The 27,837-nt window shown below is 42.3% G+C and overlaps 3 protein-coding genes across 5 annotated transcripts; 2 read left to right on the forward strand and 1 right to left on the reverse strand.

Moving 5' to 3' along the window:
* Nucleotides 1-3,608: 3,608 nt before the first annotated feature.
* Prelid3b (PRELI domain containing 3B) lies at nucleotides 3,609-13,392 on the forward strand. Of its 3 annotated transcripts, XM_078051857.1 has the most exons (7): nucleotides 3,618-3,816; nucleotides 5,139-5,273; nucleotides 7,679-7,847; nucleotides 9,007-9,096; nucleotides 9,668-9,738; nucleotides 9,882-9,984; nucleotides 11,371-13,392. In XM_078051857.1, exons 1-7 carry the CDS (start codon nucleotides 3,785-3,787, stop codon nucleotides 11,488-11,490), a joined length of 720 nt encoding a protein of 239 aa, XP_077907983.1. In that variant the 5' UTR covers nucleotides 3,618-3,784; the 3' UTR covers nucleotides 11,491-13,392. The 3 variants fall into 3 exon arrangements, with proteins under 3 accessions (XP_077907984.1, XP_077907983.1, XP_077907985.1); XM_078051858.1 differs by lacking the exon at nucleotides 5,139-5,273 and having other exon boundaries at nucleotides 3,609-3,816; XM_078051859.1 differs by lacking the exons at nucleotides 3,618-3,816; nucleotides 5,139-5,273 and adding an exon at nucleotides 3,941-4,158.
* A 308-nt stretch (nucleotides 13,393-13,700) lies between these two features.
* Nucleotides 13,701-17,064, forward strand: Atp5f1e (ATP synthase F1 subunit epsilon). Its single transcript, XM_005327103.5, has 3 exons — nucleotides 13,701-13,861; nucleotides 15,418-15,544; nucleotides 16,915-17,064. The coding sequence occupies exons 1-2, from the start codon at nucleotides 13,830-13,832 to the stop codon at nucleotides 15,539-15,541; spliced, it is 156 nt and encodes a 51-aa protein (XP_005327160.1). The 5' UTR covers nucleotides 13,701-13,829; the 3' UTR covers nucleotides 15,542-15,544; nucleotides 16,915-17,064.
* A 1,821-nt stretch (nucleotides 17,065-18,885) lies between these two features.
* Nucleotides 18,886-26,337, reverse strand: Tubb1 (tubulin beta 1 class VI). The gene is made up of 4 exons (XM_005327101.4): nucleotides 26,070-26,337; nucleotides 22,534-22,642; nucleotides 21,866-21,976; nucleotides 18,886-21,771 (listed from the first exon to the last, which is right to left on the reverse strand). The coding sequence occupies exons 1-4, from the start codon at nucleotides 26,124-26,126 to the stop codon at nucleotides 20,693-20,695; spliced, it is 1,356 nt and encodes a 451-aa protein (XP_005327158.1). The 5' UTR covers nucleotides 26,127-26,337; the 3' UTR covers nucleotides 18,886-20,692.
* Nucleotides 26,338-27,837: the final 1,500 nt, after the last annotated feature.

Here is a 27,837-nt window from a genome sequence, read left to right on the forward strand (position 1 = left end):
TACAGCAAATTCATGAAGCTATGACAAATCAATGTTTGCTCCTATGGATTCTCTCCACTGACACCAAGTGTGGGAATGAGGGGGAGGAAATCCTGCAGAAGACCTTTCGGTGCTGACAGCCTACCTGGAGATGAGGTCAGATCCCCAAGGCTTCAGGCTCAATCTCTGGAGACTGCCCACACTCCAGAGGCCAGCTCTAAACTGGGATTCCCACCAAACCCCCTTGGTTTTGGTGACTTGTTAGGATGCCTCACAGAAATCAGAGAAACAGAAGTTTATCATAGAGGAAACCATACACCCAGAGGGAGAGATACATTGGACAGAGTCCAGAAGGGCCAAGAGCACAGGACCTCACCCTCCTGGCATGCAACTGTGTTCACCAACCTAGAAGCCTATCAAACTTCTGAGTTGAGAGCTTAATCTCCAGCTCTACACAGCCTGGCTTGGAGACAGATGAACAGGGTTAAAATTCTAACTCTCTAATTGCTTAGCTTTTCTGGTGTCTGACCCCCATCCTTAGGCTAGCTGGCCCTCCACTTAAGTCACCTCACTAGTATCAGCTTAGGAATTACCTAAAGGACTCATTGTAACAAAAGACATCTCTATCAGGAAGTTTCTCAGGTTTTAGAAGCTCTGTGACAGGACCAAGGGCAAAAACCAAAACAGTTCTTTTTAGACTAGACCCCTCCTTATCCTCTGGGGATATGTTCTAAGAAATCCCAGTCAATCCCTGAAACTATGGATAGTGCCCAACCCTCTATACCAGCACCAGCAATGGCTGACAGTTGATCTGATCCGATAACTAAAAAAATTATTTGTAATTAAAGTATGGATACAATGGACAAAGGGATGATTTGTATCCAGGGCAGAACAGGTGGCATGAAATTTCATCACACTACTCAGAACAGCACACAATTTCAATCCTATGAATTATGTACCTCTGGAATTTTCAGTTTAATATTTTCAGATCACAGCTGACCATGTTTAACTGAAACTGTGGAAAGCACAATCATGGATGAGGGTAGTTTTCTGTATATGACACTGGTATTTAAAAAGTTCCAATAATGGAATGGGTGGCCTAAAGATAGTGCAAAAATCGTGAAAATGCAAAGTGAGTGAATGAACTTTGAAGATAAAAGGAGCTAGTTAGAACCATGACTGCCAGCTTCCCCACTAGGCCTGCCTCTGCTATCTGCTAACACAGGAGCCACTAACATTGGTGCTTCCATGTGCCTCTTCTCTTACCACTTCCTGATCCCAAACCCACAACCATCTCCTCCTCTGAGGTCCAGGAAAATGCCCCTCCTCCTCTTCTTTAAGGACTGAGGCTGCACAACACTGGATCTCTGCCTTCAGCACAGCCCTCCCTTCAGGTATCAATTACTTCTTGACTCATAGTTCAGCTTCTTAGTCAATTGTGAAGCTTCTTGCAGGTAGCAGTCACATCTGCATTCTTCCTCTCAGGATCACAACCGGAAGGGAGTGGGGATAGGTGTCATTCCTGGGACAGGGCCAAAAAACCAGTTATGCAGTTCCAAATCAGGTTAATGACCTGCTAATGACTTCTCTCTTTCTGTGAGAGGTATTGTCAGTAACATAGTGTTAAAGATCTAAAAACCATTCATGTGCTTCTTGTGTGTCTCTTAGGTGAGTCTCCAGGAGATAGTACCAATAAAATTTTGCTCTCCAATGTAAGAAATGGTATCATTTCCACCACAGAAAGAAAAGACATTTGGGTCCCGGACCTCCATCCTGCCATACCTTCATCCCCATCACTTCAGATGTAGTAAGTAAAATCAATCGACTGATAAAATGTGTGTATGGGAGGGATAGAACAGGTGTCACTTAACTTTCATGACTCAAAAACAAATCTTGAAGGGGGGGGTGCAGAATAACATTCTCTAAAATAAATAAAATTGGGATGCTGGATGGCAAACAGCCTCATGGAGCTCCATGAATAGCAGGGACAGGCTGTTCTGTGCTGATGGTTACTGAACCAGTGTTTTTAACTCCCAGTGACTTTAACTTCACATCTTTATCAAGGCTAAGGCACTCTCTACAGTCCTTAACACATTACCTTCCCAAGAAAATCACTCTCAGTACTGTAGGATTTGAGATTTTTTTAATCCTAGGTACCACAAATTGCACTTAGCAACTACCCAACCATATTATTTCCTTCCTGTCTAATGTAACGTTTCTGTTGTTTTTTATATGTATTATGTTTCTGTTGTTGTTGTTATATATATATATATATATATTTTTTTTTTTTAATTATCCACCTTCTTAAATTAACATTTTGTTTTTAACAATCAAGCAAGCCAGGAACAAGAACATGGCAGTACTTTAGCCTAGCTTTAAAAAAAAAAAAAAAAAAAAAAAAACAGGTGTAAAGGTTGCCCTCAACAATCATCATTTCAAATGGTAAGTTGTCCTTTTGGAAGATACAAGGTTGTGTGTGGTCAGTGGGGGTCTCAGGGCTGGGAAGATTCCTCCTGAAAAGTAAGCCAGAAAGTTCCTCCCCAGGGCAAGGCTCACCTTGAACGCACCCATAAGCCACCCCCTCAGGTCCTTCACTTCTTAGTCATTGCTTTAAGCGACAAATGACTAGTTAAGTATGTACAAAGAACCCTTGCACAAGTCTGCCAAGAGCCTCATGGAAGTCAAACTGATACACTAGACGATTTCGTTAATTCATCCCAAAAGCAATTATCTCCCTTTCCAATGATCAATGAGCCCTTCCTAGGAAGGCACCGAGACTCATCATCCAGCAAGAGAAGCATTCAAAGGCTCCCTCCTGTTGGGTGCAGAGCAGGCTGAACTGTGTTGTCTGCAGGGCAGGCTGAACAGATTTGGCTGCAAGATAGCCCATGCACTCAAACCCCCCTCTATCTGGTCCTTTATCACCTGTTTGTGTCAAGTGCTGCTCAAGGCTGAGCACTCAACCCCCCTTGGGCCAACAAGGCAGCTTGCAGACCCAGAGGCCCCATTAGATTTGGGCTATAAAAACTCCCTCCTGCCAGGCCCCCCCCCTCTTGCTCTCTCTCTCTCTCTCTCTTGCTCTCTCTCTCTTGCTCCCTCTCTCTTGCAATCTCTCTTGCTTTCTCTGTCTCTCTCCTGTGTGCGCTTCCCCTCTCTCTCTCTCTCTCTCTCTCTCTCTCTCTTTCTCTCTCTCTCTCTCTCTGTCTTTCTTTTCTCTTTGTTGCACTGCTGCCATAAAGATCTTTTGGTTGCTCCGAGTGTTGTGGTCACTTTCCTTTCACCTCCCAATGGGAGTCAAACAGGATGACCTCAGGGTGACAAGAGTCTGCCTGTGGGCGGGCTTGCTGATGCAGGTGGAGGGGCTCAATGACACCACCCGACGGCCACGCGTGTCATCCCCACCACGGGCAGGTAGTACCCGAACCGTGGAGGAATGCGGATTGGCTACAGGGCTTAGGTGGGCACGCCAAGAAGAGAGGACGAGGTCGCCGTGACGAACCGCGCCTGCGTAGCACAGCCACTGCCGAGCTCTCGCCGCCAGCTTTGCGCCTGCGCCACGCACCCCCAGGGGGCGGGGCCCGGTTGCGCCGGCACGCAGCGCCCTCAGGGGGCGGAGCCCGGTTGCGCTGCGCGGCGCTGAGGCTTGGCCCGGCCGGGATAGGGCGCGGGGCCGCGCGTCGGGACGTCCTCGCGCCGGGCCCGACGGCGCCTGCGCGCTGCGCGGCCGCTGGGTGCGGGTGGGGCTGGGTAGTGTGGCCTCATTGTCCCCTAGAGTCTTCCGGACAGGACTCAGGTCGCCGGCACCATGAAGATCTGGACCTCGGAGCACGTCTTCGAGTAAGTTCGGGCGGGCGCGGAGACCCCCGGGGAGCGACGAGCCGTGCCCGCGGGCTGGGCAAGGTCACGACCCCAGCCCCCAGGCCCCGCCCCGCCGCGCCGTCTCGGCCGTCGGGGGCTCAAGGGCCTGCGCCGCCGGCGAGCTGGCCACAACGTGCCGTCGGGTGACCAGGCACCGGCGTGCCAGGCCCAGGGCGCACGGCCTAGCGCTCTGAGGCGAAAGTTGGAGATGTGGCCCCTCTGTGGTCTGCCCGGCTGGCAATAGCCAGACCCCAAGCGCCTTCAGACCCGCTGTGTTTGTCCTGAACTTACAGCAGTGGAGAGGCCTTACAATAGCGCCAGGTGAGGCCTGCAGTCACCTCTGCACGCCCCACACCGAAGAACCACCGGCATAAGCAGCCGTGCGCTGTTTTCCTAAATTAGTGGTCAGGGCATTATTCCAGGGCTCTGTTGACTGATCTGCCCCTCGCGCTGGTGTGAAATGCCACCTTGCCTTGGACATTGTGGTGATTTATAGGCTGTCCGCTCTCCTCCGGCCATCTTGCTGCTATTGCCACACCGTTTTCATTATTGTAACTTTGTAGTGTTGTCTGATTTAGGCATTCGAGTCTGTGAGTGTTTCTGAGGGCAATTTTAAAAGAAGTCAACACTTTTACACAGTGAATCGGGCCCCTCGGAGCGCCTGTTTATGCAGAAAGAACAGAATGTTAGAACCAGACGGAAGCTTTCTTTTCTCCCTGAAGTTTAAAACCCACTTGTGTGAGGAGGAAAGACAGACCACAGTCTTTATATTGTAGTCTTTATAGTATTCTTAAACCTGGCCATGTCCTCTAGTCCGCTCAGCCTCAGGGTGCTTGCCCAAGTTGGAATGCTTCGGAAGTGCTTGGTACTGAGTCTGGCTTTCAGAACTCCCTTCTCCCTGGTCCTCCCTAAACTTCTCACCTTGTCCCAGTTCCTATCTCCACTCCTGTCCTCTTTCTCAACATCTTCCTCACTTTTTCCCTATTCGTGTAAATGTTGAGTGAGATTCAATTGTTGGCCTGCCTGTCTTCCATTTCATCAGTAAGATTGTACTCTTTCTCTTTTTGTCGCAGACCTCTTAAAAATTCGATGAAAGTTCTGGGACCTACCTTCTAGAAGATAGGCATACTCAAATAAATGCTCTCCAAGTTCCAGGAGGAGGAGCAGCAAGCAGCTCTGCTCTGCCTCTTCTCCAAATAGTCTGAGCTGCTCAGTCAAGGTGCCACATGATACACGTTCATGGCGACCAGATCTGTACCTTGATCTCCAGCCTCTCAGGAACTTCCCATTGTTATTTTCAGGTGTCTGCCACTGCCTACTGTCCAGCACCTCTTCAGACTCAACATTCCTGAAGTCCAAATCAAAATTTCCTCTCACAAATCTTACCATTTTCATGTGTCTCAACTTCAGGATGTTGCTGTCACACCAACACCCAGGTTCTCATTCTATGCCTTACCCATCCTTGATTTTCCAGCACTTCCTCTTGAGGTCTAGCTTATGGTTGATGTTCAGTTGATGACTTCAACATGGAAGAATGCCTAGTATGTGCTAGGCACTGCTCTTTGGACTGGTTACATTGTAAATAGATCAAGATACTGTTGTCCCAATGGAGTTAACAATGTCCCCCACTTTATTTATTTATTTATTTATTTATTTTGGTATAGGGAATTGAACCCAGGGGTGCTTAACCAGTGATCCACATTCCCAACCTTTTCTATTTTTTTTTTTGTTTCATATATCATATATTTTTTCTATCTTATTTTTTAAATTGCTTAGAACCACACTAAATTGCTAGGGCTGGCCTCAAACTTGTGTATTCCTTAGTCTCCTAATCACTAAGATTACAGGTATGCTCTACCACACCCACCTCATTTTATAGGTGAAGAAATTGAACCTTATTTTATAGGTGAAGAAATGGAATAGAACTCTAAGCCACCACTAGGTTCCCTTGACTCCATTTTGGTGCTATATTTTAATGTCTTTTGGTATTAGATCTTTTTCACATAATTATGTTAATACAGTTAAAAACAATTGTTGGAAGATTGTAATATGCAACCTTTATAAAGTTTGAGTAACTTTGTTTCATAAAGCAATCTTAGTTTGAGCTATGTCAACATCGATGTGTTCAAGTTGGCTAAGGGCACAGAGATGGGCAAAATTACAAATAATGCATTACCACCCTGAAGCCATGGAGTTATTAATTTTTTAGAGAGGGTGGGAGGAAGAGATAAGCACATGGAAGCCAGCTCACCATGGTATATGACTAGATGGACAGGGAAAGTGTTCATCTGATTTTCATTTTAGATAGTTGCCTTGGTGATAATCAGAGTGCTTGGCCTATATCACTTCCATTTCTGGGGCCTGTTTAGATTTATGAAGCTGTTCCACTTACATATCTGCATTGATTACTGAATAAGGCTTGAGATTAAAAACAGAATGAGCTTAATTTATGCAATATTATAGAGAAAATGAAAACATTAAAAAGCATGTCACTGATTGTCCAGGGTTCTGAGAAATCAATGGAGTTGAGGTTTCCTGTCTGTTAACAAGATGTAGTTTTCAGTCTTGAGACTGAAATGAATTTTTTACCTGTTTTACTTTTAGAAAAATAAGAAATAATGCTGGGTGATTTATATCAGTCAAGTATGACTTGAAACATCATCTCCAGATCTTGTCTTTTTCCTTCAAATTAAGACAAAAGCACAGATAGATTGGGATTGGCATTGGTCAAGCAAGTGGTCCAGACCACCTTCAGTACTAATGGTGGTTGACACAGGCTTTTTGTAAGAGGGACATCTAGAGTAGCTAATTCACAGAAGTTTGTAAAGAGCTAATATATATCACATTTTGAGTCACTGAAGCACCTGTGCCTTTTCAAGAAAATAAAGACTCTGCACGTTCTCAAATGACATGGTATTGTTAACTACTTTGGTCCTAGGTGATAAGAACTGCCTATTATGTTAAGAGAGATTATTAGAAAATAGCATATTGGGGGCCAGAAGAACATTTTATAGTATTGGGTGACCTTTTCAAAACAGAAATCAGAATCACTTCTTTGAGGAAAATAATGGCTATTGACTGGAGGGGACATTGTTTTATATTAACGTAGAAAAATTTTTCATAATTAAATCAATAAAGTTTTGGATCTTCTGTAATTCCTATAAGAATTTACAGTGCCTATAAGTTCTTTTACTCTTAAAACTTAATGGGATTGTGGTCAAACAAAAGAATAAATGGTTTAATGAGTAGTTTTAGCCATGCATGTTAGTAGTGCACACCTGTAATCCCCAGCTCCTCAAGAGGCTTAGGCAGCACGATTGCAAATTCAAAGCCAACCTGGGCCACCTTGCAAGACCCTGTTTCAAAATAAAAAATTATAAGGGCTGGGGATGGAGCTCAGTGGTAGGACACTCCTGGGTTCAATCCTCAGTACCACAAAAGGGTGGGAAGGGGCTGGTTTTGCTACTTGTTTCAGAACATAATTTTTAAATACATTTTTTATGAATTAGTGGTTCTTCCTAGAAACAATTTACATGTGAAAGTGGATAATTGTAAATAGGAAAGATAAGAAACTACACTTTAATTCTCTGTAGAAATAATTTGATATTTATAGACATCAATTACATTTATATAGCCTGTGTTTTAGAAAAATACCAAATTCTGTTCACATTAAAAATGTAGATCAAGCTCCCAAAATCATCATTCAGTCAGTGTTCAGAAAATAATTGTCCCTAGGTAAACTAATTAGATTTCCAATATAAAGAGTGATTTGATAAGTTATAAAAATTGTTTAATTATCATGCATATTTTTAAACGTTTGATTTTGGATTTATGTTGGCAGCCACCCATGGGAAACTGTTACAACAGCTGCAATGCAGAAATACCCAAACCCTATGAACCCGAGTGTGGTTGGAGTTGATGTGCTGGACAGGCATATAGATCCCTCTGGAAAGCTGCACAGCCACAGACTTCTTAGCACAGAGTGGGGACTGCCTTCCATCGTGAAGTCTGTAAGTGTGCCCGATCCCTGAGAAGTGTGCCTGCAGTGCAGAAGTTTCCTAAAACACATTATAATTTCAAATAGGTTGTGGGAGCACATTCTGAATATCATTTTTGCATCAGTTCAAATTGTATTATAATAAACTTGAGTTATGAGTGTATAATGAATTGGAAATATTATTACAGTCTTCATGAAGGCGCCCGATAGAACCTTCTGAAGGGAACCAGCTGATGCTATATAACCTAAAAGGAGTTTATTCTGTTCTTTCTGCTTTTACCAGCAACTTGAGACCAATAAAATGTAGATGTAATGGTCCAGTCATGACTGTTAGGTGACAGTTGCTGTGGTTGATAATAGGTTGTGCACATTAAGAAGAATGTTCTAGGACTTAGCATTGTCATATTTGTGCCATAGCCTGGTACTCCTTCCTGTACAGTGGAAACAGTTCTAGTCAGTTACAAAAGAGTAGCTTTAGTGATGCACTTTAAGCAGCAAGAAACTAGAATGCCATTTTATCACAGTGTGAGAAAACTGATGTGGCAAATGGAGCCGGTTTTCTCTAGAGGATCTGTCTTCACAGAAGGCAGGTCTACTCAGAAATCTTAAGTATACATTTTTCATCAGGAATATACTCATCCCCTATATACAAACCACAGCATTAGGTGACAGGGACACAGAAGCAGGCCTGGGGGGTCAAGCGCAGGAAGTAGCCCTGGTGCTTCTGGGATCTTCCACAGCAAGATGGTTGTTTTGTATCTGGAGCATGAAGCTCTAGGACCTTTCCCATGGAACACTTCAGGAGATACTGACAGGTTCTGGGGTTCTCCCTCTTCTAGATGCCGTGTTGCCCCAAATCTTCTAATTTCTGTATTTTGTTTGCGCACCTTGGCGGTTTTGGTGGCATGCCTTAGATTGCATGCACTCTCTTAGGCTGGTTCCTGGCTGCCTTTAGGAAAGGTTTTGGGGTATAGCAGTCTTGTCTCATCTGTAATGTGTGAGTTATTGTTGCCCTCCAACAGTTCTTCTTTCTGACCTTTGTTACCTCCTGTTTTTTCAAAACAGATTTTGGGTTAAGCTATTGTAACACATTTATACAATCAAATAAAATATTGATACACTCAGTAAGAAATTCTTCTCCTCTGATTACTAATTCCGAATGTTTTTCTTAGCTTATTGGTTCAGCAAGAACCAAAACATATGTGCAAGAACATTCTGTAGTTGATCCTGTAGAGAAAACAATGGAACTTAAATCGACTAATGTAAGTCTTGGCTCTCTTTTGTTTTAATTTTGAACTGTTTGGCTTAATTTTTTGTTGTATAGTTGATACCAGATGGATGTGTGCAGAAAGTCAGTACTTGGAGCTGAGGTCAGCACTGCTCAGCTTTGCAGCCTTGTTGCTCTAATGGTCCCACCTCTTTTTAGGAGTTACCATTCAATAAAGTGAATGCAGGATCATGTGCATATTATTATTATACTTTTCTTAATTTTAAAAAATAAAAAGCAGACAGCAAACAGTGAAATTTAAGTTGTATTCATAGAAAAATATCAAAGTTTATTTGTGTTTGGCTTTTTGTTGTTTTGTATATTTAGCTAGTAAGATTTTGGTTTGTGTTTTGATTTTGGAAATATTTTTAATCTTTGTTTCCAAAATGATTTACTTTTTTTTATTAAGTATTTTTTAAATTGTTGATGAACCTTTATTTTACTTATTTATTTATATGTGGTTTTGAGAATCAAGGCACTGGTGTCCCTCACATGCTAGGCAAGCGTTCTACCACTGAGCTACAACCCCAGCCCCATGATTTGCTTTTTATCCCCTTGTTCTATAGATTTCCTTTACAAATATGGTTTCAGTGGATGAGAGACTTATCTACAAACCACATCCTCAAGACCCAGAAAAGTAAGTAAAAATATTTTTGACCAACATACTTTACAAGGAGTTTGGGTTTGTTTGTTTCTTTCTTTCTTTGTTTTTTAATTTACTAAATCTTTTTAAAGAGGGCAAGTTGGGTCATCTCACACTGTGCATGTGTTTTGTGGCAGGACTATTTTGACTCAGGAAGCCATCATCTCTGTGCAAGGAGTCAGCCTTAGCAGTTACCTGGAAGGACTGATGGCGACCACAATATCGTCTAATGCTAGTAAAGTAAGTAGACTGCTACTCAATGCTTGATGTCCCTGGGTTCATTTCTAGAAGACCTTAAGCTGAATTTATTTGTCCTTGTAAGCTGACTCTCAGCCACTTTGCAGTCAGAAGCCAGACAGTCAGGCTTCTGGAGTCTAGTGTGCCTGGGTTTACATGGCAGGTTCTATCCAACCTTTCAACCTTGAGCAATCAAGTGAACTTTTCTGTGCCTCAGTTTCCTATCTGGGAAGTGGAGATTTCCCATCTTACAGGGTTGGCATGAGGTAAATGAGATAACATATGGAGCGTGTGTGGCCTAAGGCCCAGCACATAGAAATGCTTAATGATGTGTAGCTGTGTGCAGTTTAACTTCTGTCCCACAACTGTTCTTTATTATCATCCCCTTCATCAGTCTTGATGTTTTCCTTCTAATCCATGAGATATAGTTAACACTACATACATATTATATGTGTTTTAGATATAAAAGAGTTCAGTTTTTTCCATCACCTTCAAGAACCAAGTTTTGCCCCATCAAGAATCGCTCTCATTGAGAGTGCATTGTTTAAAAAAAAAGTAAATTTTGGGAAAGAGTTGATAATGCACTGTTTTTTAACACATGTTTAATATAGTCATGCAGCAGTCAGAGGTACTCAGAGACTTTCTCTGTGCCAGGTGGAATACTAGGCTGGACTAGGGATAACAGCAGGGAGCAAAGCAAATGTGGTCCCTGCCCTCGCTACGTTAAGCAGAAGGCAGTGTGAATCTCACAACACACATTTAGGAAAGGGAGAATAAGGACAGGCAGGAGAGTGTGTAGTGATGGATGTTTCTGTCAAGTGCTGAATGGAGGTGGATTGTGGGATAAGCGGGGAAGAGCATTGGGGTGGAGGAAGTGTGTGTGCATAGGCCCTGACAAAGGAATCATGACATGCTCCTCCTTCCATTCTTTAAGGAATTTTGTAGAGCACCAGGCAGGAAGGGGTGAGGACGGAGTTAAAGACCAGATCCTTCAGGGTCTGGTATAAGACTTTAATCTAAAATTTAGACATGAAAAAGGTTTGACCACTCTAATTATGAAATGCATAAAACATGCTGTCATTTAATTGTAGATTCTTTTGAGAACATCTTTTGCATACAAAATAAAAATCAGTTTATGGGTCAAGCCAGTTGCTCAAGGCATTTGATATTTGGTAAATAATATTTGAAAAAAGAAAGCAAGAACAAAAACAATCTGTCCTTTTGGAGCTTAGTTATGCTCTTAACCCTCCTCGTTACTTCCTGTTGTACATACCTTTGCTATCACTCAGTAACACTAAATGTATTGGATTTTTTTTAAGGGCCGAGAAGTCCTGTTGTACATACCTTTGCTATCACTCAGTAACACTAAATGTATTGGATTTTTTTAAGGGCCGAGAAGCAATGGAATGGGTAATACATAAATTAAATGCTGAGATTGAAGAGTTGACGGCTTCAGCAAGAGGAAGCATAAGGACACCAATGGCGGCGGCAGCATTTGTAGAAAAATGATAAAGTCAGTATAGAATATCAAATCCCCAGGTCTCTCCAAGCAGACAGTGTATTTATTTGTTATTTAAAAAGTACAAATGTATTTTAGGTAGAATTTTTTTTTTCTAATAATCTGGAGTAAGGCTATGTGACTTTTGATCAAAACAAAAAGATACAGGACTTTTAAAATCCAAGGGATCATCTGAGGTTATTGTGGCTTGAAATGACTAATTTCTAGGGTTCTGGTATTTATGTGAAATTTAACAATTTTTTTTTTTTAAAGTACTCCGGAGAAATGGGTATTGACATTGAGTCTCCTTAAAATAGAATTTTAACACTTTTCAGGCATTGGAACTGTACCTGACTTTGGACCAACCCCAGAGCCAAGCAAGCAGAGCCTCTCCTCATACACACACACTCACCTTGCTAATACAGACTAGCGCAGCCTGCATGGGGGAACTGACTCTAAAATAAGAATTTGTGTAGTTTTAAAAGACATTAAATTGTATAAAATAACTTGCTCTGCTAAAAACCACACTGTTTTGATTTGGTATTTAAATGATGTTTTTGGAGTAAAAATCATCACTAAGTCTAATATATGACTCCAACATTAATAATATTTTATTGTATTATAGAGTACTGTGTTGATTTGCCAAAGTTTTGTAACTTAGTAAAGGTATTACCTTCCTTGGACTTGTACTTTATGATTTAGCATGCTGTACCGTGGGCTGGTTATGTTAACTAAAAAAATAAAGTCATTACCTGAGTTTCGCACTCTTAAACAGAACACTTAAACAGAACAGCTGTTCACATCTTTTAGCATTTCACATTTGCCTAACTTATAAATTGCCATGTGTCAAAATCATGGTTTTGTAATTGCTAAGGCATGATATGTCAGGTTATTTGAATATAATTACTTTTTGAGGTAATTGTGACCACAAAACATCTTTTTTACATGAAGAGCTGTACATCATTTGAAATTACTCAAATGATGTCTTGATGTGAGGCATGAATCCCAGGTACTTAATGTTTTTAATAATATGGTGCCACTGTGGGGGTGTGGGGGCGTTTGGGGAGAAAAAAGAATAATGAAAGGTGGGGACAGAGTGGCCCAAACTAACCACTGAGCCAATTGCACTGCAGGTTTTATTAATGGGATGTCCTTATTTTTGATGCCACATGGGTGGCTGAAAAGTGAAAAACAATCCAATAAATGTATTTTGTTTAATATTTTGTAGCAAGCAGTTTTAATCACTAAATGATATCTTTGATACTTGCAGTTGTTGCCTACAAAATATTTTTGTTAAAAGGTGATGAGCTCTTGCCTTTATTTTACAGTGCTTAATGAGGTCACCTTCTATAAAGAGACCAGTTAATATGTGTACATAAAAACGACAGAAAGATACCAAACTTTTTTAAATTATGTTTTTCTATTGAAAATACTGTTTAGCTAAAAAATTCTTAGGATATTTGTAAAAGCAAGTTAAATCCGATAAGGTTTCTGATTATGTTTTTTTGTAACCAGAGATGGTTTTTACAACTGAAATAACATTTCAGCTAAAGAAAACATTGCTAAATATTAATGTTTCACAAAAAGTGACTTGTATAATTTCTGTTATACTTTTTCTGAAAAAAAAAGGTGTAATATCCTAATGGAAAACAAATTTTTAAAATCTTTTATCCTTCGTTTGATTTTTTTATTCTGATCTAATGATAAAATCCTATTTTCATTTTCCAATACAGTTAGTTTCATCTTTTTAAATAGTTGATAATTTGTTAATTTTGTTAAAATATAATCACAGCCAGCAAATTCATTGAAGAGGACTGAATTAAATAAAGTATTGATGACTCTTGAACTCTTGAGCATCTCATTAAAAAATGAAAGAAATTAAAAACTTTTTATTAATAAAAACTTTCTCTGGACTGTGGTGTTTTTCTTGATTATAACGTGTTTTTCGTGGTTGAAGGTGAAGAGCAACTCCTTGAGGGCCAGCACACTGTCACCGAACTAATGGGTCGCGCCCGGCTTTGCGCAGTATCCACGACCACAACCTGTTCCTCGCGCCCCGGGCGGGGCTCGGCGCGGTCTCGCTGTCCACCGGCCGCGGGAGCCAATGGGCAGGCGCAGCCGGTCAGCCCGCCCGGGGATTGGCACCCTCTGCCCGGGCCGCGCGCCCCCATTGGTTCCAGGCGGCAGAGGGGCTTCCGCGGTGGCTGCGGAGGCGGGGCTATGTGCGGTGAATGGCAGGTCCGCTAGCCCAGCCCCTTCCGCTTCTCAGGCCTGACCTTCCTGCCGCCCGGCTGAGCCGCTACTACCGTGTTTTCGCGATTCGACCCGACGTACCCCCTCTCGCGACATCATGGTGGCGTACTGGCGACAGGCTGGACTCAGGTAGGCCCGGGCCTCTGGAGGGAAGCGCACGGGCCCGGCGCCAGAGTCGCGGCAGGGGTAGCCGGCGCGTGGCCTGGCCCTCCCCACCGGCCTCTGGGCCTCGGCGCCACCGCCAAGATGGCGTTGCCGTGGACAAGGGCTGCCGACCTACAAGCCCCGGAGGATGCGGACGCCGGGGGGCGGGCCCGACGCGTGCAGTGCACCCTAGTGCATCGGCTGCACACACGGACAGCCCCGCAGAGTTGCATGCCCTCTTGTATTACCCCTTGACCTCGGTGTCCTTGTGGAAAAGGGTGGAAGCCCCCCTCTGAGTTGTTCAGACCTGCAAAGCACAGCGGTGGCCTGGCGGGGGGGGGGGGGGGGGTTCAAGTGTGCAGCTGCCGCCCGGTGTGCAGTAGGAACCTGTGGTCCTAGTGACACACCTTGCGAGTTGGCTAGATTTGAGTAGTGGTAACTTCCCCAACTACTGAGGAGCCCGAGTTCCCCGACGTGCTAAGGTCAAGCAAAGTATGATGAACTTGGAAAAACAATAACAGAAACCGTTTATTAAACCACCTACTATGTGATCCAAGGTTTTGAACACTTTGTACCACCCAGACCCTTTCAGGGCAGGTATTATTATTCTTTTATTCTATTGTTTTTACAGGTGAATAAACAAGCTGACAAGGGCTGAACAGCCTGCAAGTCACCCAGTTAGTAGGAGTGGAAGCAGGAATTGGAACTCTTTACCTCTGACTCCTAAAAACAAGTTCTAAGACCTGAGCAGTAGCTACCACCATCCACTTCCTGTTTTCAAAAAAAGTGTGAAAAGTGACCATCTTTTGGGAAAATAAGATGTTGCTAGAAATCCAGCTACCAAACAGGGAGCAGTTATTTAGATATTCTGCTAGAATTGATGGTGTTCTCTGAGGACTTTTCATAATTTAAAAACCCTGATTAGGAGATATTTTCAATGACAGGCTTGTGAGAGACAGTCTACTATTCTCAGGAAAGCCTTTAAATATTTATCAGAGAAAGAGCTGTTTGGGTTTAAGATAGTTTTTTTCTCTGTTAATTATAAATACCTTATCTTGTAAGAATAATACAGTTAAACAGGTTTTAAGTAAAATGGGAAAATCATTGTGTTGTATCCTCCAAAAACATTTTGGTCTGATTTTTGGTTGGTTGTTTGTTTGCAAGTCAAACAGCCTACAAGTCACCCAGTTAGTAGAAGTAGAAGCAGGCATTGGAACTCTGACTCCTAAAAACAAGTTCTAAGACATGAGTGTCACCCCCGCCATCGTGTTGTGGGATTTTAAAAAATATATATATTTATGCCCCTTTTACTGTAAGTTAAAATCATGATCAATGAACCAAAAAAATCAGTTGCTCTTTTGGTACATTTCTTTCTTTTTTTGTGTGTAGAGGTTTCCTTTGAAATTAGTTTTAAAGCCAATTCTGCAATAATGTCCAACTAAACCAAAATTAAAAGTATACGAAAGAAACCAAAAACACAGTAACACAGCTGTCGGGCAGGATTATTGATAATTAACATATCTTCTCTCATTTTCTCCCAGCTACATCCGATTCTCTCAGATCTGTGCAAAAGCAGTGAGGGATGCACTGAAGGCAGAATTCAAAGCAAATGCGGAGAAGACTTCTGGCAGCAGCATAAAAATTGTGAAAGTAAAAAAGGAATAATCAGTAAGTTATGGATTTATTTAGAAGAAGAGTTGCATCTTAAATTTTTAGAGCCACATAAAAATCAAACTAATTCTAGTTTGGGCTTCTGTTCATTTTTTTAGTCAGCTCATTTCAAAGTTAGTTATTGGGGTAATAATTTAAAATATACAGGGTGTAGAAGTACTGTGGCATGATAAAAGGATGTCCTTTTGGGCCCTGACAAGCAGAAGTAATTGGCATATTGATTTTCAGTTCATTTAGCAATGCTTAGGTAGAAAGCCATCTTATTTTAATTAAACCTGTTTCATTTGTCTGCACAAAATCAAATAATTTGGAGGATAAACTCCTCACTTTTCTAATTGCTATTGGAGTTATGTAACAGTTCAGGAGCATGAAAAATTACAGCTCTTTGCGTTTTTATTTCCCCCACATCTGCTAATGTCCTCACAAATCACCATTTCCTGAACATAAGGACTTCAAGTACAGCAAGGGTCCTGCTGTTTTACCGAGCAGTAAAATCTGCAAGACCCTGCAGTGAATACTGTTTTGCTGAATTTATTATGCTTTCAGACTGTTTGGTTCATTTTAGTTCTGCAAAGATGTTGGTGATGTAAAGTTTCATTCTTATGCAATAAAAAGACAGTTCTGTACAGTTGATAAGTTCAGACGTTTGTACTCCAAACTATAAAAGTGATTTGATCTCTCAGCTACTTTCTTGACATTGTTATTTCAAAGATAAGGCAAATTATCAGAGCAGTGTTTTTCAGATTGAATTTTCTTGTTTTGCTTTTAAAAAGCTGCAGACACACTGTAGCATAGAAGTGTGGTAGACATTAACCCTTTGGCAGCTCATGGATACAAGCAGTTCACTTGATGGAGCTGTCTCCCCTAAGCACTTTTCATTCTGATTTTGAATTGGTAGATATTAAGAGTCTAGAAATGTGGTGTTTTGAATTGAGTCCTTTTTTAGGGGCTGTCTAATCTCCTAAGTCCATAGGAGACCTAAGAATCTCTCTTAGTCTATATAGTAATGCTGTGTCAGACACTGCATCTGACTCCTGTGACTTTGCTGTGTCCTTGGGGTCAATAAGTTCTGTTCTGCTTAGCAGTGAGGACCCTCTCCATCAGCACCAGGGATATTGATGTCTTTTAAAGGCAAAGTAGTTCCTTTCTTCCTAGGCAAGTGTTAGATTTATTTATTGGGGAGTGCCAGTTGGGTGAGGCCCTGCACTCTTAAAGTTATCCAGGGATTGCACCTGCAAAGGGATTTGCAGCCACAGTTAAACATTGACAGTTCACTGTGTGAAGGTCCTTTCTGATATTTGTATTGGATGTTTAAGAAAAGATACAGAACTGGATGGCAACTGTTGCATTTTCTTTTTTCCTCCTAGACCCTGACTAAAGCTTGAAATGCTACATTTTCAAGGTGACGAAGTGTGGGCACATATTATGGCAAATTAAAATCATCTCACTTCATGAAAAAAAAACTGTCTTGTTCATAAATTGACAATGCCAATAAATTGATGTATGGTTCACTCTTATTGTTGGCTTTTGGTTTCTGTCAAACTTTTGTTTATAGAAACTGTCTGCACAAATACATGATAAGGGGAAAGGGCATATGTGATATTTAGTGACCAAAGAGATACAGAAAACACTTTTTAAATATTTCAAAATAGAAGTTCTGTTTTTCATGACATTAATTGGTGATTGAAATTAGACATTGCCATTATAGCTCTGTTGTCCCTAATCTTTGAATTGCATAGTCACATCAGAATAATGGCTCCGTTGTCAAGCAGGGTCTTCATCCTTTTGTCTAGACAGAAGTATCTCTAAGTGCCGCTTAGCCAGTAATGGAAATGAAAGTAATTACTGAAAGCATACATTAAAAGAACAAACACTAAATTGTAGCACTCATTTATTTATTGTGCACTTAAAACCTATACAGAACTGTTAATGTTACAATTTAATCACAAAATGCACTTCATATTGTTTTATAAATGAGTCTATATTTTAGTAGCATTTCTCATAGGAAATGAGGCAAAGCTGTTCAATACCTACTTATTGAGATCCAATGGCCAGGCTAAAATTAAAATCTTGAGATTCTTGACTACAGGTCTGAGGTATGATGCTACAGCAGTTTTGTGGTGTTCATTCATTCATTCATTAAATATTTAGTGAGAAAGAATTGTTGCAAATTTGGTTTTTATCTTTCTATGAAGCTTGGAACACTTGCCTAACTTTACACCATTGCAAAATTAACTGTAAATTTTTACTTTTTGGAAATGGAAAAATAAAATGGAACAGGAAATTTTGGAACACTTCTAGACCAATTCTCACCATGGCACTTAAGCTGGTGATAATTTATCAGGGCCGAGGACAAGATGATGAAAACCTCTTTGTTCTCAGCTTCTGGGAATGACCTTCGACACTTGACCTATAGTTTTATTGAATTCTCACTACAGCATGCAAAATGGAGCAGTGAATTGAGTGGAAGGGGGTATGCAGCAGAGTCTGCAGAGAGGCCCCAGAGTCTGCCAAGGGCCTGTCTTCCTGCTGTTAGGAAGTTAAAGCATCTCTCTTAAGTGCCAGGGTCCCCAGGGTTAAGGTAGCAGGAAGCATCTTCCATTACAGAGGATAGGAATAAATGAATCACAGGCTATCGGGCCTTTTTAATACCAGACAGATAAAGTAATAGGCAAAGGAGTAAATTTCAAATCTAGTGACTAGAGACCAGTTATTTACTGGGGAGACAGAGGAGGTGGTTTAGAAGTAAGACTGAGGGACAGAGCTTATAATATGGAGAGAATGTAGGGAACTGAATAAAAGACAAAATCTGTCCAGCAAAAAATTTTTTGATGCACTTTCTGATTTAAAAAAAAAAAAAAAAACTTGAACATCAAGTATTATAATGAAATGAACTCCCCAAACCCAAGACTGCAAGGAAACTGGCAGGATAACTATACCAAATGATATAGGGACCCCAATCAGACTGAGTTGTGGGTAGTTCACAGACTAGTTGGGTGATGTTAGAGGAAGTCCAGTCATAAACTCTTGTAGTGGCCTGGGGTGTAAAGTAAAGGAATTGGACAAGCTCTAAAATTTTATAATTCTGCTATTTCAGTCTCTTGAGAAACCAATGTCGCCGTAGCAACCATAACCACTAAAGAAATGAGTTCTTCAAAATCAGGAGGGATAAATTTCTCATTTCTAGTTTGTTGTTGTTTTAATCTATTTGTATCATACAAAGGAGTGGGATGGTGAGATGCATTTTGAAATATTTTTAACTACTCAAATTAATCAGTCTGGGTGGTTAGGCTCTAAGAAAAGGAATTTATTTAGTTTGAAATAAAGCAATTTAGCCATTTAAAATTGAATTTCTTTGTACTTTAATGATTACTATTGAACAAACAAAAAGTCTTTACAATAATATAAATCAACAGAACTTTTTTAAAAAGATCTTAAGTCCATATCTTCTCTTGCATCTATTTAATTGCCTTTTTAGATTTGAGAAAGAAAGTACCAGAGGAAGTGTGTGTGTGAATCTGCCATAATCACATGCTCCAAGTCTTTTCAGCATCTGGGAAGGTTATTAACTTAAAAGAGTGCATATATGTAGTTTCTTACTAAATCTAGTGCTTCGCAAACCACACACAAGTAAAATGTTTTAAACCATTGTTTTGTGCTTTTTTAATTTTGTAAATAGAAGGCTGTGAGAGATGCCAATGGCAAGGCCTAATTTTCTCTTGGTGTGTATTTTAGTTATTTCCTCGAGATGCACACAGAAAAGAGTGACATTTCCCAGAATGAGCAACTCGTCCATCCACCTGCTCCATTATTATTGCCAATAACAAAAGCACATCAGGAGATGGGAACCCAATTGCCGACAAGTAAATATTTCCTAAAGTCAGTGTCAGAGCATTTTCCCATCACCAGTTATGCATAGTCCCATAATAGAGCTCAATGGTGATGGTAGAAGGCCATTAAGACCTTCACAGTATGGAAGGAACCACAGTGCTGTGTGTCAGAAATAGGTAAACTGTAATTAAGAAGTTATGGATGATTTGATTATACTCTTGTGTATTTGGTTCTGTTGTAATGTGAGCAGTTTAAAATCTTGTGATGGTTAAAGCTGTGTCCTCATGCAAACATTTATGGCAACTTCTGTAAATTAATTTGAACTGTAAAAGTTCCCTAATGAGACGATGTCCTCCGTAACCAAGAAGGACACTGCAGCCATTTCTGCTTAATTCCTACATTTGAGTGGTTGCCGAGTATGCAGCGTGCCCTTTCTCGGAGAGCACAGAAGCCACACAGCGTTTTAGGGGCTGTGGGAGAAGGGCAACTACTGAATAAAACTGGAAAGCATGTTTCCAAATTGCCTATAAAAGGAAAGCCAAAGATAATTATTAGTGAATTCCTGAAATCTAATACTGATTAGAAACTTAAAATGGACGTGTGTGTGTTTTGAAAGCTAACTAACTATTCAGAAATCAGAATCAGAGGATCAGTGTGCTTTAGTTGTGTTTTTCACTCTCTTGTTTTTCTGTTTAGCCAGAGGAAACTATGGCTTTTCTTTCCTTTTTCCCTTTCCAGTTCATGTGTTGAGGTATATATACACTCTATGCAGTATACTAGTGGATATTGGCACTTTCCTGAACCTATAAATCACCATATGCTAGTGGTCACCTGCCTCTTTTGGAGGCCAGCAACAAGGAAGGCAGGATTCCAGATAGTGTTTGTGAGGAAGATGGAGACCAAGGTGAGTCTTGGCTGCCCTAGGATGCCAGGACCTGACAGTACTGCTGAAGAGTTAAGAGTGAACTGCACAGGCCTCCTGCAAACCCACATGTGCAGTCTGGTTGCCTGGCTAGGGCTAGGCCTGAAGTCAAGACTCAATACACTTTAAAATAAAGGAGGCACCCTATGGTGTTTTCACTTCGCTGTTAAAAAAAAAAAAAAAAAAGTAAAAGCAAAAGATATAGAGTGTGCATTGACTATCAAACCACTCAGTGGATAACTGGGCAGAGACCCTAGTGCCTATTAGCCTCCTCCCCCCAAAGCCCGCTCTGTAGCTGGGCTACAGTGCAAGGCAGCCGTGGAGTGCTGCAGGAGAGAAACAAATCTTTGAAGAAACTTCTGTGAGTGACTCTCCTGCAGCATCTGTCCCTGCTAAGGCTCCTTCTCCTCTGCTTCCGTTTCTACCTGCTCCATCACCTCTTCACTTTCTTCCAGATTGGCTTTGGCATCTTGAAATTGTTGGTACTCGGACACCAAATCATGGACGTTGCTTTCAGCTTCCCCAAACTCGTTGATGTCCATCCCTTCACTAGTGTACCAATGCACAAAAGCTCTCCTTTTGAACATGGCTAAGAAATGCTCAGAAGCCCTGCTGAAGAGCTCTTGAATGGCTGTATTGTTGCCTATGAAGGTGGCCGCCATGTTCAGCCCGCGGGGAGGGATGTCACAGACAGCCACCTTGACGTTGTTGGGAATCCACTCCACAAAACAGCTGCTGTTCCTCGTCTGCACAGAGAGCAGCTGCTGGTCCACTTCCTTTGTGGACATCTTACCCCGGAAGATGCAGGCCACTGTCAGGTAGCGGCCACGGCGTGGGTCACAGGCAGCCATGGTGTTGCGAGCATCAAACATCTGCTGGGTAAGCTCCGCCACGGAGAGGGCCCGGTACTGCAGGCTGCCTTGGGCGGTGAGCGGGGCAAAGCCCGGCATGAAGAAGTGCAGGCGAGGGAAGGGCACCATGTTCACTGCCAGCTTGCGCAGGTCTGCATTGAGCTGGCCTGGGAAGCGCAGGGAGGTGGTGATGCCGCTCATAGTTAAGGACACCAGGTGGTTGAGGTCCCCATAGGTGGGCGTGGTCAGCTTCAGCGTGCGGAAGCAGATGTCGTAGAGTGCCTCGTTGTCGATGCAGAAGCAGGCATCAGCGTGCTCAATCAGCTGGTGGATGGACAGCACCGCGTTGTAGGGCTCCACCACCGTGTCCGACACTTTGGGGGATGGCATGACGCTGAAGGCATTTAAGATCCGGTCTGGGTACTCCTCTCGGATCTTGTTCATGAGCAGAGTGCCCATGCCGGAGCCTGTGCCCCCACCCAGGGAGTGGACGATCTGGAAGCCCTGCAGGCAGTCACAGCTCTCGCTCTGGTTCCTCACTACATCCATGACGTTCTCGATCAGCTCGGCTCCCTCGGTATAATGGCCCTTTGCCCAGTTGTTGCCAGCCCCAGAGTTACCTGGAAAGAAGAGGAAGGGGGCGTGATGTGTGGAAAGGGCACCTGTAGGAGGCATCCTCATCTCTGCCCAGTGGAATCTTCTAGAAAAACCTACCATGCACAAAGCTGTCTGGTTGAAAGAGGGCTCCTAATCTGCTGGATCGGATGCTATCCATCGTCCCAGGTTCCAGGTCCACCAGGACTGCTCGGGGCACATACTTCTTACCTGTGTAAAGCAGCAGGAAGATGTCAGCAAACTGTTGTTTTTCTAGAAATTAATGTTTCATCAAGATGAAACCTTGTAATCCTGGTCCAAAAAACAAGAGTGTTCTAGAAAGGGGTCTTTGATAGTTCAGGATTTGAGTACCTCCTGTAATATCTTTCACCCCAAAAACATTTCACACATATCTGTAAAATACCCCCCCCCCCACACACACACACACAAACAAGGAAAAAAAAACATTTCTCATCTTTGTTTGTTGTATTGCTCCTTCCAATCTGGATGATTCTGTCGTTTACAAACATTTTTGCAAATTTTTGTTTGTAAATTTCCCTTTTTAGGACAGGAGCTGCTTAATCTGCTGGTGGTCTGGGTGAGTTCCTCTCCAGTCCTGCCTCTTGAACAGGGGTGGGGACCCCACTCTGGAGATTCAGCTGCCTGCCTGTCTGCCTGCTCCAGGTGGGATAACACTCATTTGATGCTTGGATTCCCAAAGCCTTTGCTCCTCTTCTGTCTGCTTCCTGATTGTTGGGCCACCACCAACTGCAGCCCACCAGCCCTACCATAGGCTTCGTTGTAGTACACGCTGATTCTTTCCAGCTGCAAAGCAGATGCCCCGAGGTCACTCCCAGCACAGTCGATCCCGTGTTCCTCACCAATCACCTCCCAGAACTGAAAGTAAGAGCAGGGTTAAGTCAGTATAGACAAGGATCTGTGAAGGCCCAGAGGGCATCAGAAAGAAATGGAGCTCTTGGGCTTGTTTCCTTTGGTCAACCTAACCCTCTTCATAAATGACCAATTCATAAATGACCAGGGAATTTCTTGTTTTTTGCCTGTACTAAATATAAATATGAATATTGAATTTTATACCAGCTTGAACTCCTGCAGTAAAATATCAAACACATAAAATACTAAATTGGATTGTTCTATTAAATTCAGGCTATTGCTAGGTGTGGTGGCCACACCTGTAATTGCAGAGGCTGAGGCAGGAGAACAGCATGTTGAAAGCCCACCTCACAACTTAGCAAGACCCTATCTGAAAAATAAATAAATAAATAAATAAAAAGGAAAGGGGATGAGGCTGGGGTTGTGGTTCAGCAGTAGAGCACTTGCCTCACACCTGTGAGGCACTGGGTTCAATTCTCAGCACCACATAAAAATAAATAAACAAAATAAAGTTATCCAACTACAATTTAAAAAATTATATTAAAAAACAAAAAGGATGGGCTGGGGATGTGGCTCAAGCGGTAGCTCACTCGCCTGGAATGCGTGTGGCCCGGGTTCGATCCTCAGCACCACATACAAACAAAAATGTTGTGTCCGCCAAAAACTAAAAAATAAATATTAAAAAATTCTCTCTCTCTCTCTCTTTTTCTCTCTCTCTCTAAAAAAAAAAAAAAAAGGACTGGGGATGTGGTTCAGTGGTTAAGCATCGATGGGTTCAATCCCCAGTACCATAAATAAATAAATAAATAAATCCAGGCTGTTGGACACATCACTTCATAATTTCACATCAGACAACATGTCTCTACTTTCACCTTGTAGTGCTCTGAGTTACTCAAGTGTGGATTCCATTAAGTGAAAATGAACTGAAATTCTTATCAAATTTCACAATATCTCATTTCACTTCGGAGATTTCTTTCATGAAGTTTTCTCAAAAGTGCATAACCAGGACCTTGTGCACAATTTTAAGTAATATGCATTTTTGATGATCAAGCATGCATGTGATTCAAAATTATGCATTAGCTGTTGTCTTGCAGCTATGGAGCATTCTGCCCTTCCAATCACATGTACAGTATTTGTCGATGTGCTACATACCCTGTTCTCAATATGGAAGCCATTACTAGGTGGCCCCTTTGATGACCTGGAAAAGCATGTGTTAAAGTGCAATCAAAACATACTCATTTGTCAAGACCTCCTCAAGGGTGTTTTCCCAACTAAGTTTGTAAATGACACCTTGACTCCAGTCATGGTCTTAAAATAGGCTATAAATAAAAATTAAATCGGCTCTATTTTATAGTAAATTATGGCATGTCTTGGGAGTGAAAGGGTGAATACACTGAAGTTCTGAGACACCACAATTGAATGTGTCTTAAAGCCCTTATAGCCCCAAGTAAGAAGTCACTGTTGGATTCTAACCACTGGGCAGCACCACCCAGGCCAAGAGCTTACCCTATCTCCACCATGCACTTCCTCTCCAGGGCCTCACTCCATGTTATCTTGCAATGTCAGAGCAGGGGGCTCCCCATTTCTGTGTTAGCTATGAATGTCTTGTCACTGTGGCATGGAAGGACCATAACTAGTATTCCAGCTGTAAAATTCTCTGCCTTCAGTTTAAAAGACCTGCACTTACAGGCCTGAATTCATAGCAACCTTTCTCAAAATAGCTAGGAGGTGGGACAACCCAAGGGTCAGCCCATGGAGAGATGATGATCAAAACTGGTAAAGATTGAGGATGTTGATGCTGTGTGAAATAAGCCAGTCACGAAAGGACGAATACTAGATGGTTCCATCTAAATAAGAGTGGTCAGAATCACAGAGGCAGAAAGTAGAACATTGGCTCCTGGAGCCTGGAGGGAAATGGGTTTAATAGGGACAGAGTTAGTGTTTAATAGGGACAGAGTTTCTGTTCTATAAAATGAAAAACATTTTGGAGTTTGGATATACTATAATATGAAGACACTTAATACTACAGAACTGTACCAGGAATTGTTTTCTTAACTGTTTACTTTGTGAGATGTTATTTTACCTAAAAGCTTTTTAACTCTCTCACTTTTTGAGACTGCATAATATTCCATGATATGGATAGACTACATTTCATCTATATATTCATCCATCAGTGAACATTTGGATTATTTCTGCTTTTTGGCTATTGTGAGAAATGCTGCTCTGTAAAAAGTAAGGCCTCCTAATGGAAGTGTTTTAAAATCTTACTTTTAATGCAATTCATTCTAGTAAAAGTAATTTTCTTTTTGGACTACTGGGGATTGAACATAGGACCTCACATATGCTAGACTACCCCTCTACCACTGAGCTACACCCAGTCCTTTGGGGCTTTCTTTTGAGACAGGGTCTTACAAAGCCACCAAGGCTGTACTTCAGCCTCCTAAAATGCTGGGATTATAGGTGTGCACCTGGTAGAAGTGATTTCAAAATAGCAAAGAGAACAAGTTATCTGGGTGTTGCAGAGTCCAGTTGTTTATACTACAACGAGGATTGGAGATCTTGAGCTGAAGCACCTGTCTTTTTGGTTTTAGCCAATTGAGTCAGGTATTTTGTAGAAAAATTTAAGCAGAAGGAGTAGAGGAGAAATAATCCAAGTGTTCACTAATGGATGAATAGATAGACAAATTGTGGTCCATCCATATCATGGAATATTATGCAATCTCAAAAAGGAAAAGGGTTAACAAGCTTTTAGGTATGATAAAATATCTCATACCTTAAAGGACGTATTTTAATTATTTCTGCCACTATACACAAAACTTTATTTTGGGTTTACCTCTTTAATTTCCTGTTGCATACTAAATAAAACAATTTTTTTTTAATAGCATGAACATGGGAGGGGAGGGAAAAGACACTGTAACAATAAGGTCTAAAAAACTTCCCAACAAATTTCAAAATCCTCATTTGAGACAAATTACTGTTGTTAGAAATAAAAAGTTTATTTCTAAGATGATAAAAGTAAAATGGTGGTGGTCATACCTATAATCCCTACAATTTAGGAGGCTGAGGCAAGAGCATTCCAAGTTTTAAGGGTCTCAGCAACTTAGCAAGGCACTCAGTAACTTGGTAAGACTCTGTCTCAAACAAAAAGATAGGGGGCTGGGATGTAGCTCAGTGTGTCTAGTCCCCAGTACCAAAAGAAAAAATATATAAATGAAATGACTGACGGGAATCACATACATGAAATTATGGACCAAATTAGCATTAGTTAAACTAATCCTCTCAGCCTTTAATAGCTTCTGTGTCTCTGTAACTAAAGATCTGTTTAATACACCAAGTCCTCAGCAAGTGCCTGCATCTGCAAGGCCACTGTCTCCCTGCCAGCTGGGGTATTTATGGGTCTGGGGGACCTGGTCAGCAGTCAGCCTTTACCTACCTTGGCTCCAATCTGGTTGCCACACTGGCCGATTTGAATGTGCACAATTTCCCGCATCCTTGCTTTGAACCCAAGGGTCAGCTCTTCTTGGGATGCTCAGACTCCAGGAGACCCACTGTTCACCAACGAGAGCCGGCTGTACTTTGGTCATTGCAGGGATGAGACCAGCTTTCAGACCACCCTTGCAGTTGGCCCAGGGGTGTGTCCAGTCCACAGCCCAGCCCTAACCCTCTCAGCTCTCTGCCTATCAACCTTCCAGATGGGTTGTCCTTCCTTTCCTGACAGAATATTGCCCAGTCATTTCCCAGAGCAGGAGTGCAAGATGGGGGGCCACCTCTGTGTGTACCTCACAGGCCTTGCCCTGGTGGCGCGTGGGCACTGGTGCCAGCTCTGATGCCTGAGCATGATGATAGCCATGGCTCCCAGCTTGCTGCGGTGGCTGGGACCACCTGCACAGGGTCTTGCCTGTGCAAGTTATCAGTTGTCTGAACTCAACACTTGACCTCGTCTTTGGCTGAATTTCCCAGGGAGTGATTTGAAAACCACTTGTGGTATGTGGTAATATCCGAGGGAATGTGGGGGGGGGGTTATTATTTAAGTTTTGAATTTTATTGTTAATGGAAAAAATAATTAGTACTTATGAAGTAAAATGATGATGAACTTGACCACCATTGGAAGGTGACCCATGAGTCTTAGGAGCTCAAGAAAACTCCATTGAGAGAGAAAGTTCAGAGACACAGCTTGGCCTCCAAGCCTTTCCCAATCTGACCCCAGCTGTCCTCCCAGTCCCTTTCCAGTCCTTGGTCCTTACAACCCTGTGCTATGACAGGACCTGGGAAAACATCCCACAGGACAACGTGACATTGGACTCAAAGTAAGAAGTCCATGAGGCTGTCCCTCCATGTCCCAACCAGATCAGTGACCTTACCAGAGCTCAAACCTGGAGTTCTTGCCCTCAGGGGCCCATACAGGAGCTGTGCATCCTTTGCCCTGTGACTAGCCTGAGCCCTGTACTCTGTGTATGTCCCATAGGCCTCGTGGGCCTCAAGGTGCAGGCAGGAGCCCACACAGGGAGGTGACCAATAAGGGAGTCTCAGCAGTAGCCTCTCATTCTCAAAGGAGGTTAATTCCAGCACAGAAGGATCTGGGCTCCGAACGTGAGGAGCAGCCCAGACCTGCAGCAGGGGATTTGATCTGAGCATGCCAGGTCCAGCATGTGGTCCTCCAGATTGATTTAGAGTGCCCATTAAGAGCACCATGGGTCCTGGCTTCATCCCACAGAAGGGCAAAGGCCACCCTGAGGACTTTTGTCGAAATTCAGACACAGACTTGACTACTGGATGATATTGCGCCCACCTTCTGTCCTGTGACTCTGACCACAGCACAGTGAGTATGTGTGTGGGAGTCCTCCTTTCCAGGAGGAACCACAGTGCGGACCACTTGAAGGTCAGGTCGTGACACTGCCAGCAACTCACTCTAACAAAGACCCAGTAATAAAGCCCTCAACCTGGAGATCACAGGAAAGCAAGGGCGGCAAGGTGAATTTCTTCAAGGTATAAAGTTTGCACTTTTGCAACATGACTGTATGGTTCAGATTTCTTTCTACTCAAATCTGAATTATCACATGAATCTTGGATGCTTCTGGTCCAGACACCCACCACCCAGAGGTAAAGAGAAGAACGTGTAAACTCAGGAGGAAGAAACCCATCTGTGCTCCTCTGTATTCCTGACAAATTAAGAAATACACACAGAGGCACAGTTCAGTACC

This window comes from Ictidomys tridecemlineatus, chromosome 5, assembly GCF_052094955.1.
Source record: "Ictidomys tridecemlineatus isolate mIctTri1 chromosome 5, mIctTri1.hap1, whole genome shotgun sequence".
NCBI classification, from domain to species: domain Eukaryota; kingdom Metazoa; phylum Chordata; class Mammalia; order Rodentia; family Sciuridae; genus Ictidomys; species Ictidomys tridecemlineatus.

What these genes read in the sequence shown, in the direction of transcription:
- Prelid3b (XM_078051857.1), top strand. Translation starts at nt 3,785, where the DNA reads ATGAAGATCTGGACCTCGGAGCACGTCTTCGA. An exon ending in CATCCTCAAGACCCAGAAAA is followed by an intron (nt 9,739 to 9,881) that starts GTAAGTAAAAAT and finishes GTTTTGTGGCAG; the next exon opens with GACTATTTTGACTCAGGAAG. An exon ending in TATCGTCTAATGCTAGTAAA is followed by an intron (nt 9,985 to 11,370) that starts GTAAGTAGACTG and finishes GATTTTTTTAAG; the next exon opens with GGCCGAGAAGCAATGGAATG.
- Atp5f1e (XM_005327103.5), top strand. Translation starts at nt 13,830, where the DNA reads ATGGTGGCGTACTGGCGACAGGCTGGACTCAG. An exon ending in TGGCGACAGGCTGGACTCAG is followed by an intron (nt 13,862 to 15,417) that starts GTAGGCCCGGGC and finishes ATTTTCTCCCAG; the next exon opens with CTACATCCGATTCTCTCAGA.
- Tubb1 (XM_005327101.4), bottom strand. Translation starts at nt 26,126, where the DNA reads ATGCGGGAAATTGTGCACATTCAAATCGGCCAGTGTGGCAACCAGATT. An exon ending in GTACTACAACGAAGCCTATG is followed by an intron (nt 21,977 to 22,533) that starts GTAGGGCTGGTG and finishes TGCTTTACACAG; the next exon opens with GTAAGAAGTATGTGCCCCGA. An exon ending in ACCAGACAGCTTTGTGCATG is followed by an intron (nt 21,772 to 21,865) that starts GTAGGTTTTTCT and finishes TCTTCTTTCCAG; the next exon opens with GTAACTCTGGGGCTGGCAAC.